The 11,427-nt window shown below is 43.2% G+C and overlaps 1 protein-coding gene across 1 annotated transcript; it reads right to left on the reverse strand.

Moving 5' to 3' along the window:
* Nucleotides 1-805: 805 nt before the first annotated feature.
* EXOSC3 (exosome component 3) lies at nucleotides 806-7,921 on the reverse strand. The gene is made up of 4 exons (XM_012769087.3): nucleotides 7,082-7,921; nucleotides 6,273-6,422; nucleotides 3,408-3,559; nucleotides 806-1,259 (listed from the first exon to the last, which is right to left on the reverse strand). The coding sequence occupies exons 1-4, from the start codon at nucleotides 7,403-7,405 to the stop codon at nucleotides 1,058-1,060; spliced, it is 828 nt and encodes a 275-aa protein (XP_012624541.1). The 5' UTR covers nucleotides 7,406-7,921; the 3' UTR covers nucleotides 806-1,057.
* Nucleotides 7,922-11,427: the final 3,506 nt, after the last annotated feature.

Here is an 11,427-nt window from a genome sequence, read left to right on the forward strand (position 1 = left end):
CAATCTGTATCTCTCACAGCCTCAGACATCTATGAGCCCAGAACCCAGACCTGGATCATCTACCAGTCTTCATTTTTACTTCTAAAGGCTTTGCTTAATATACTAAATACCATGGAAGAATTTCCTTTCCAACTTTATCACAAAGCTCTCCCATTTATCCAAAACCTGAGCGGGGAGTCTTTTGTTTAGCTTCTAAGAAATGATTTTAGCAAAATAAGATTTGGTCAGATTTAGAATTAGAAATCCTCATCATAGTGTTATACATGTAACAAAATAGGAATATATCCGATACACCCTATAACATGAAAATGAAATATGCAACTACTGAATTTTTAATAGCAATTGTGAAAGGACTGTCATAGGCTGTTTCAAATGGACCAAGTATAATACAAAGGAGCACAGAAGATATCCTATAATTCTAATTTGAAGCATATATACATAGACATATAGTAGTTGAGACTATGGGCCAAGTTAAGTTCTGTGCTTCAGTTTCTTCAACTATGAGGATAAGTGTCTTTTACATTTGCATTTATTAAGAATAAATGATTTATTCCATGCAAAACATTCAGAATAATACTTGGCACATAGTAAACACACAATAATTATTAGTTGTTACCACCCACTGAATAATGGGATTATAAGTGGCTTTTATTTGCTGCTCTATACTTTTTTGTGTATTCTACATTAACTTTGGTGAACATATTTTACTATTATAATCAGAAAATATTTTAATACTGACTTTCAGTTCATTATAGAAGTTGCACTCTAGCAAAACTAAGGAAGTTAATGCTACCCAAATAAACTATAACTTTTTAGTAAACTTTATTGTACAGAACAAAAAACTACATCATGACTCTATAATGATTTTCTCTCCCACAAGAGCATGTGTGAAAAATCAGCAACTTACAAAAATATTTTATTTAGGACTGTAATAAGAGAGTATGCACATTCACGTTTGTCTTCTGAAGATTTAAAAGGGAGAGGTTCAATGAAAAAAGTTTTCCCCAGGAAACTTAGTTTCTTGGCTCAACTGACCCATTAAAAAAGTCCACATAGATCAACTTTCTGCCAATCTGGAGAAGATTTGTTTTCTTTGATCTGTTGTCATGTGTTCACAAGCTTCCAAAATGTTTGCCAAAATTAAAGTCTGTTGAATGGTTTTTGCCTTAACCCATATTCTTCCATTCATTCCAAACACTATCTCCAGTGGATAGAGTTTTCCCACTTCCTGTATGATTTCACAGTCTGGAGCTAACAGCCTGGTGGGAGAGAGGAAAGAAAATGCAATTAAATAAAGTGGTAAAGGTGTATCCTGACTCTCTCCTTTAGAAGGAGATTCTTCTGGGTAGTTCTCCAGTTATTCAAAGCCCCACCAACATCATTCCAAGAACAAGGAACATGGTGACACTGGCTGTTCCCTTTCTTCCAAGAAGCTTTACACTTTTCTTTGAGACAGGCTAGAGAGAGTGCCATGATGTCAGCCTAGCTCACAGCAACCTCAAACTCCTGGGCTCAAGCAATCCTGCTGCCTCAGCCTCCCAAGTAGCTAGGACTACAGGCATGAGCCACCATGCCCGGCTAATTTTTTTTCTATATATATTAGTTGGCCAATTAATTTCTATTTATAGTAGAGACTGGGTCTTGCTCTTGCTCAGGCTGGTTTCAAACTCCTGACTTCAAGCAATCCGCCCGCCTTGGCCTCCCAGAGTGCTAGGATTACAGGCGTGAGCCACCGCACCCGACCTACACTTTTCAAAGGTATACTAGAGGTCACAATGGTGGGCTAGTCCCTACAAAGAAATCAAATTCCCTATGCTAACAACTTTGCAAAAAACGTACAAAGTTCTTCCCCTAGATCAGGCGTCCTCAAACTATAACCCATGGGCCACATGCAGGTGTTTTTGCCCATTTGTTTTTTTACTTCAAAATAAGATATGTGCAGTGTGCATAGGAATTTGTTCATAGTTTGTTGTTTTTTTTGGAGACAGAGTCTCACTTTGTTGCCCAGGCTAGAGTGAGTGCCATGGCATCAGCCTAGCTCACAACTACCTCAAACTCCTGGGCTCAAGCAATCCTGCCGCTTCGGCCTCTCAGAGTGCTAGGATTACAGGCATGAGCCACTGCGCCCGGCCTGTTCATAGTTTTTTTTAAAACTATAGTCCAGCCCTCCAACGGTCTGAGGGACAATGAACTGGCCCCCTGTTTAAAAAGTTTGAGGACTCTTGCCTTAGATTATCAGAGAACCTTAATCCTAGATGTAGAACAATAGCTTTTTTTGTTATCTATAGTGCTAAAAGAATACTTTAAACTTATATTCCTGACCATGTAAATTATTTCTTTGTATTAAATTTGGTACTTGGAGAGATGCACTGGCTCTTTCAAACAAGGGTGCTACTTGGTTAATAATGTGACTCTCTAATGTCCCAAACTAATTTTTTTTTTTTTTTTTTTTGAGACAGAGTCTCGCTTTGTTGTCCAGGCTAGAGTGAGTGCCGTGGCGTCAGCCTAGCTCACAGCAACCTCAAACTCCTGGGCTCGAGTGATCCTTCTGCCTCAGCCTCCCGAGTAGCTGGGACTACAGGCATGAGCCACCATGCCCGGCTAATTTTTTTTTTTTATATATATATCAGTTGGCCAATTAATTTCTTTCTATTTATAGTAGAGATGGGGTCTCGCTCTTGCTCAGGCTGGCTTTGAACTCCTGACCTTGAGCAATCCGCCCGCCTCGGCCTCCCAAGAGCTAGGATTACAGGCGTGAGCACAGCACCCGGCCCAAACTAATTCTTAAAATCTGCAGGATAAGTAGCAAAGAGAGGCATACCAGCTAGCTCTGAACTTAAGTGGCTCTCGTGGTAAAGCCCTTCAATATGGCATAACTTTGGGGAGGTAAAATTCTAAGCACCTAATAGAGAATCTGCCTCAATGGGAACTATTAAGACAGAGTGGCAGGAACCTTCTGTGAATGTCTATAGTAGCTAGAGGATCACGTCAACCTGGCTGCATTTGGCCACATTAGAGAAATTTGATAATTTTGTACAATTACAGATTGTATCTATATTCAAGTAACTTAGAATGTGGAGAAAGGCCAGTTTTCACATTTGGGCTCAGTATGTCAGCTAAGGAACAGGCCTGAGAAAGAAGACATGCACAGGACAGAGTAAAAGCTTCAAGTGTAAAGTATTAGAACACCAGAAACAACACCAAAAACCACAGCCAAATACACTTGAATTTGATATATTTACATTACGATAGAACTAAATTCATGAGTTTACAAATGTCTCAAAATGGACATTGCTTTTTAACTTTGAGGAAAAATTCAGATGTTGTTACAAAGAATCCAAATACCAAAGATTAATCAGCTTTCCAAGAAGGTATAATTATAAAAGGCAGCAGGCATAAGGACTTACTTTCTAATTAGGCCCAACGTCACTTTAAAAAGCAGGCCATCGTGTCCAATCACACCCATTCCATTGGCTCGTCCACAGCTGTCAATACAGACCATCTCTGGTTCCATATCCTTATTAGCAACGACAAATTGGCCATAGATGAGATCTCCAACCTACAATGATATTAAAAACCAGTTCATTTCCTCTTCACAAACCATTCTACAGGTGCTGCTGTTGGTTCTTTCTCACAGGCAGCAATGTCAGCCAACTATAGTTCTATAGCTAAGGGGTTGACTACACCATGGATTCCCACAGTCACTCTGGAGTTGAGTCTTGAAAGAAGACAAAATTAACACATGTACCTCCCCCCTCTTCACCAACCAGGAAATCCTCAGACTAGGAGCCATCTCAAGGCCACAGAACTCCAGGGTTGCACTGTCCACTATGGTGGCTAGTACCCACATGTAGTTATCTAAACTTATATTTAATTAAAATTAGATGTTTAAAATTCAGTTCCTCAGTTGCATTAACCACATTTAAAATACTCAATAGCGGCCGGGCGCGGTGGCTCACGCCTGTAATCCTAGCACTCTGGGAGGCCGAGGCGGGCGGATTGCTCGAGGTTGGGAGTTCGAAACCATCCTGAGCGAGACCCCGTCTCTACTAAAAATAGAAAGAAATTAATTGACCAACTAAAAATATATATACAAAAAACTAGCCGGGCATGGTGGCACATGCCTGTAGTCCCAGCTACTTGGGAGGCTCAGGCAGGAGGATCGTTTGAGCCCAGGAGTTTGAGGTTGCTGTGAGCTAGGCTGACGCCATGGCACTCACTCTAGCCTGGGCAACAAAAGTGAGACTCTGTCTCAAAATAAAATAAAAAAAAATAAAAAAAAAAAATAAAAAAAAAAAAAAATACTCAATAGCTAGCAGCTGCCATACTGGTGGGTGCAGATATAAAACAGCACCATCATAGAAAGTACTATTAGATAGCACTACTCTAGAGAATCATTGTAGATTTACATACAGAGGAAGGAACTCCTGGCATGTAAATTATTCAATGCAAAATGGAGCAATGGTAATTCACTGACACTTTTCCATAAAAGATGTACTTAAAAACTGATAGAGCTAAAATGATGAAACTGGGGAAATGGAGAGTGAACTTGTGTTCACTCAAGAAAGCATTTATTAAGTACCTTCTGTTTGTTGGTGACTAAAGAAACTAGACAAGAACAAAACATTCTCTAGCTTATAGAAGCATTTGGTTTTGGAAGGGCAGAAGGGATGAACATATAAACAGATTTCATTCAAGGCTAAATCCAGTAAGTGCTACAGCCAAGATATAAGAAAAGTGACAAATGGGGATGTCTTTACAAAGGTGGTTGTGTTTAGTCTGAGTCTCAAAGGATGAGTGTGTGTTTTGCAGTTTAAGAAGGGATAGTGCTGTAATCCTAACAAACTGGGAGGCCAAGGCAGGAGGATTGCTTGAGGCCTGGAGTTCTAGACCAGCCTGAGCAAGAGCAAGACCCCATATCTACTAAAAATAGAAAAAATTAGCTGGGTGTGTTGGCACGCCTGTAGTTCCAGCTACTCTGGAGGCTGGGGCAGGAGTTTGAAGTTGCTGTGAGCTAGGCTGATGCCATGGCACTCTAGTCTGGGGGACAGAGAAAGACTCTTGTTTCAAAAAACAAAACAAAAACAAAAGAGAAGGGATAGTGCAATCCAGGTAGAGGAAACAGCAAGAGCAAAGTACAAGGGCAGGAAATCTGAGTTCAGTGGTGTCTGGTATGGTTCAACCATAGCTGAATGAAGAATATAATTATAAATGAGGGAACCCCTCCCTCCCAGTATTATGCCAAGGAATTTTGTAGGTTTCAAAGAATCTTGTTTTTTTTGAGAAAGGGAGTGAGTATATCCACTCTCGAAAGCCTGGATGGAGAGATAAAAGTGTGATGGTAGGGGCCGGGCACGGTGGCTAACGCCTGTAATCCTAGCACTCTGGGAGGCCGAGGCGGGCGGATTGCTCAAGGTCAGGAGTTCAAAACCAGCCTGAGCAAGAGCGAGACCCTGTCTCTACTATAAATAGAAAGAAATTAATTGGCCAACTAATATGGTGGCACATGCCCAGGAGTTGGAGATTGCTGTGAGCTAGGCTGACACCATGGCACTCTAGCCCGGACAACAGAGTGAGACTCTGTCTCAAAAAAAAAAAAAAAAAAAAGTGTGATGGCAGGGATGTTAATAAGGAGGTGACTGAGTCCAGTCAAAAGGGAGGTAATGCCTGAAATTACAAAGTGGAGATAAAGGGATGGACATGCAAGAGATCAGTGACAGAAATCAAATAGGGTCAAAATAGGATTAAGCAACTAAAGACACATGAGAAATGAATGAGAAGGGACAAAGAAACCACCAAATTTCTGGCTTGGGCAGACAGGAAGAATGTCCTGAAAAGTCCAAATTGAAAACCCAAGGTAACAAGATTATTCCTCTGTCAGTTCCAAGGACTTACAACCAGGATGGATGAATGGATGGCTGATAAGGTCACTTTGCACCACTTGTCCCTCCTCTATCTCTAAGCCTATAGTTGACTTCCTTGTCCAGTGGATATAGAAATAACTGATAACAAAGGAGATGACAGATGTAACCTTTCAATTAAGTACCAAGGAAACATCCTAAGAACCAATGTAACAAATGTAATATAAGTAGGTAGCCCCAATTCTGGAGCTGGACAATCTGAAGAAAGTCTTAGAGTCCGGGGCGACTGCACAGATGCTGAGAGATTCTAGGTCATGCTTTGGAGACAATTCAGGTAGCCTTCTGGATATATGAGTGTTCTAGGGAATCGATGTTTTTCTTACTTTCAAAACCAAAGGTTCCCATTATTACCTGCACATTTGGTCTGTTTCTTTTAGTTGCACCTTCAAATGCCAAGTAAGACAAAGAAGCTGGCTCACTCCCTCCAACATCAACTTTGAATATATCTCCAGATTTAGCTGTCACTATGCCAATCACATGGTCTCCTTTCACTGGAACATACTACAAAAGAAAATAGAAGGATAATAGTCATAAATGACATGATACGATTGTAAGGTATCTTCAGCAAGTCCTTTATTGCCATTAAAGAGATGTTTAGAAGATATTTTGAAGTCCAAGTATACAAATTAATACAAACTTTATAAAAAATTTGATCATATGCCACTTTCAGTAAAAGAAAATCACACCATAACTCTCAGGACCGCAGCTTCTAATAGTCTGTTAATTTGAGCCAGGATCCCATACCTCTTCAGCATCCTCAACATTAAGTCCCTAGCTTCTGCTGTGTCCTGGGCACAAGGATCCTTACAATCAGGGTACCCCATTGCATTGTGACACAATTTTTCCTTGTTCGTATTTAAATTAGACTCCCTGTGACATCCACTCATTTAGCCCGCTTCTGCCCTCTGAGACTTCAAGGGACAAATCTGCTGCCCTGACCTTTGGGGTTTTGAAGACAGTATCCGTAACTCGCGGTCTCCAGATGCCTTCCTCTCTTGGTTGCCCTTCTCAGGCTATGTACCTACTGTTCATGGTCCTTTTAAAGGAGATGCTGAAGTGTACCCAAGATTATAGTGGCTCTAGCCTAGCCTTAACAAAGGAGGGCTCCACGGCCCCATCCCCTCTCACTGCCGCATCACTCATCCAGAGTCCCAGCTCACCCGTTTCTGCTGCGAATCCACCCAGTAAACGCCACCGCCGCTGCCACTGCCTGGCTCCTTGTGACGGAGGCGGCCGCACTTGGTGACCAGAAGGCGGTCCCCACAGCGCCGCAAGCCCGGGCCGCACACTACGCGCACCCGCGAGCGCGCTCCAGCATTCAGGCGCAACGGTCGCTCCCCTCCACCGCCAGGGCCTTCTGCGTCCTCCTGCTCCGGTAGGAGCAGTTCCTCACCCGGGAGCACTACCTGATTTAGCACCGTGCGCGCCGCTCGCGCCCTGCCGCCCGCGAGAGACTCAGCCGCGACAGCCGCAGCTTCAGCCATCGCAGGCGCCGGTATACACGGCTTCCGGTATCTGGCTTCCGCTTCCGGCTCCGTGTCCAATCACCAGCCCTCCCAGGGCCTTCCGTTTCTGGCAGTAGCGGTCCTCTGGACTCGGACCTAAATCTTTAAGCCTAATCATCGTCAGCCCACGGGTTCCGGTTAAAGGTGTCTGTGATGTCTTTAGCCAGCCACCTATCTTGCAGTCTATCCGCGGGTCAGTATAAGAAACGCGCAGCTCGACTCCATCGAGGAGCCTCCACTTCCGGTGTCTTTCTTCGCGTGTCTTGTGACTGGTCCATCGTGGGATACAAGACGCTTCCACATAGGGTTCCGTGAGATCGCTGAGCAGAGGGGCTTAGAAAATTGGACGTTGGGTGGACTCAGTGGCCCTCTCTTCCAACTCTGCCCTCGGGAGAGTGGCTGATCTTTTAACAGTAAAAGTGCTTTATTCTCAAAGTAAAAGCACTTTGGTCGATAGAGAAGATACTTACTCACGTTTGGAAAACAGAAAAGAAAATAAACATAATGTATTGGTCTTGCCCGTTTATCTTTCTTGCTAGGCTGTCTGTATAGCCAGGTTCTGGCACAAAATAGGTACTACCTGATGAATGAATGAACACAACACTTTTGGTGTGTGTTTCTCCCTAGACTTTTTCCCCCTGCAAATAAACACTTATCACAAATATATTTTCATATACTGGAACTATCCCTACAAGGCCTGAGGAAATCAGTAAATTAAATTCCTGCCGCCACTTTCCCTGGAGCACTTAGTTGCTCACTGAGAAGCAGCTGAAGTCCATATCTGTAGTACTTCAGAGCTTCCAGTCTTCTTAATTTGGGGGTTCTTATTTGAAACCACCGTTTTCTCTGTCAACTGGAACCTTGAACCAGTGATCAGATTCCTCAGCAGTGATTAGAGCTCCTGGGGTCTGGGAGGATGTGATTTTCTGTCCCATGGTCTTTAGCTGCCCTCTATTTCTGCTGGCATCTCTTTGCTAAAATACACTTCCAAAGTGTATTTTTAGATTTTTAAAGGATGTTTAAGACAGTCCAACTCTAATACACACTCCAAATTTGGCAAGGTGATGGCGAGCCATTTTTCCTGGGTATAATAGGAGGACAAATGAAACAAAACTTCTGTTGTTTTGCAGTCAGATTGTTGAAAGAATTGTTCTGGGTTAGGTTCCCTGGCAAGATTGGGAGTTCATGGGGCAGGGATGGTGTAAATTGTAAATCTTCCCCACTCCTGAGGTATTCAGTGACCAAACCTGCGTCGATGGTGGCTGGCTATCAATGAACTCAGGTCCCAGCCAGGCAGAGAGGAAGTTGAGGAAATGTTCCCTGGACTGCCCCTCGAGGACCCTAAGTCGGTAGTGGAATATTTGGAAGAGACTCAGCCCAGATCTTGCAGAGGAGCCCAATCAAGTCCACTTCCTTGTTGGAGTCATACTCGGAGAGTGGTCTAGCTGTCTCCCAACAAGTGACACGGGGACAGCGGGGAGGAGAGTGGCCAGAGACCAGCAGCGCGGGAAGGCAGCGCCACCGCCACCATGTCGGAACTCCGCAGCCTCAGCGTCCTGCGGCCCCGCGTGAGTGAGAGCACCAGCCTGTGGCGGCAGAAGTCCGTTTGGGTGCAGGAAGGAAACCAAGGCCACGTACGAGTTTGTGGAGTCCGTCTCCGGACTTCGGCAGCGTGCGAGCCAGTTCTGGAGTCCCCTGGGGTCGGGGTTCAAGTTTTTCCGAACAGCGCGAGCTGCCTTTTCTGATTGTAAAAGTGGCCGCGGCGATTGGGGAATGAAGAGGAGGCCAGAAGCCAGCGCAGGCGGCGAGCACTATTCGCCATCTGGCCAGCACGTGGGCTTCCCAACTGATCAGCCCGGGTGGATTAGGCCCGTTCTCTGTTTTGGAAGTTTGCCCGCTTGGAGCCAATGCAGCAGAGGCCGCTCCACATTCCAGTGCCTCTGGCCTACAATTCCCCATTTCTATAATTCCCCATTTCTATTTCCCGCGAGGAAATTGCTAAATTGCCCTTAGGAAAGGTTGGAGCAGCCCGCAACCTTACGGACTGTTTTACAGAACTTCCGCTTTAGAAATTTTTGCTAGTTTAGAGGTTGGAAAAGTGGCATCTTACAGTTGCTTTTCTTTATTGTCTGGTAAAGGTTGGCATTTTTTTCCTTTCAGACAACACCACTAGTTGAGCATTTACTTTGAGCAATAAATGGAGCTGGGGCGGCAGCTGAATCCTTGTCCCTTTTGGGGGGGGTGGTGTTCAGTCTTCACATGAAGATACCAAATGTTATGGTGGCTGCAACAACCTGAATACAGCGTCAGCCCCAAGAGTACAGAGGATGAAATGGTTATCTCTGTGTGGAAGAAAGGTTGCGGTCACGATAGGTGTCCCAAAGGAGGTGATATTTGAGTGAACCTTTGATATATTTTAGTTGACTAGTGTCTAAAGATTATAAATGAACTACATGCTGATTTATATACTGAAAATAACAGTAAAAGTTCATATTAGTATTGTTAACATATTCAAGTAGAGGATTTAATCTAAAAACATAATTGCTTATAATTATCACTGCATAAATAAGAATCTACTTGCTATAGATATTTATATAAGTTTTTATATTTTATATTCTTAGAGACAGAATCTCACTCTGTCTCTCAGGTTGGAGTGCAATGGCTGGATCATAGCCCATGGTGACCTCAAACTCTTGGCCTCAAGAGATCCTCCTGCTTCATATTTGCTACAGATGGTTTTTAATCACAAAGAATCGTTACTTCTCAAATACAGGACTTTATTGTAGAAAGTAAAAGAACACATTTTTTTCTTATCAGTTACTGTTTTAAATGTGTTGGCAGTTCCATAAAATATATGACTTCCCTATTCTCACCCCCCAAATCTGAACTACAGTCTGGTATCAGCTAGATTCTTCTTTGGAATGGCATTCAGGTTTGGTTCTGGTGTATTACAGTATATAACCAAATGATTTTCTGGTTTCCAACAGCTTTGCCATTTATCTTCATTTCGAAAATAAGGAAACATCTTTCTAGTTAATATTTTCTCTCATTTTGTAGTGTGTGTGTCTGTGTCATGCCATCCTTTGTTAGGGAAGAACCCCCATCTCTTAGAGAATAGGAAGGAGGAACAAGACTCCAAAGGAAATAAAACTAAGCAAGAAAGCAGACTTACCTACTGCAATTCCATAAGTACAAAAAGTAGATGAGGCTTGGTGGACCAGATTAAGAAATGTATTACTCTTAACACAGCAAACATCAGGAGCATCAGCATGGTAGCATGGGATGGCCTGTCTCCAAGTTCCATGGAATAAAGGCAGTGTGCCCAGATGGTGGCAACACATGCTGTAGGTTGTACCACCACTAAGGGATCCAGGTCCAAGGGCCTAGCTTCTTTTGTCACAAGCAGAAAACAAATCAGTCTCCTTTCCCTAGGGAACAAGCTGTTTCATGGTAGTTATGCTGCAGTCATACTAACCCACTTAAATGCCAATGCTACAGAAATGGTCCAGTGTCTGGAGAAAGTTAGGCCTTGTGTTTGGCACACTTAGCAAACACATGCAGGGATGCTAAAGGCCATGGCAGACTGGACTGCCTCTCCCAAGGCCTATCATCATCTGACTCCAGGTTATCTCTGCAGTGTCATCTCAGTGAATTTTCTTCACCTCTCTAAATTTGTATCATCGTAGACTATTCACCAAGGCCATGTTAGCTGTTGTATTCTAGCTACTGATTCTCTTCTTTCTCCTGCTACACTGCAAGCTTCCTGAATACAGAGAGTGCACTGCACTTTGTACAGATTGTAACTGCTCAAGAAATGTAAGATGGATGAAAGAAAAAGCTTGAAATTGTGATCACTGCATATGTGTCATGTGACACTGCATTGTGTCATGATGCTATTAAGGGACTGCATTCATTGCTTTCTATGTCCAGACATAGTTGGGTCTATGGAAAAACGCAAGCTGTCTTTATCAGTCAGAATCTAATCAGGAGACAAACTACAT

The sequence above is a fragment of the Microcebus murinus genome, chromosome 12, assembly GCF_040939455.1.
Source record: "Microcebus murinus isolate Inina chromosome 12, M.murinus_Inina_mat1.0, whole genome shotgun sequence".
Taxonomy (NCBI): domain Eukaryota; kingdom Metazoa; phylum Chordata; class Mammalia; order Primates; family Cheirogaleidae; genus Microcebus; species Microcebus murinus.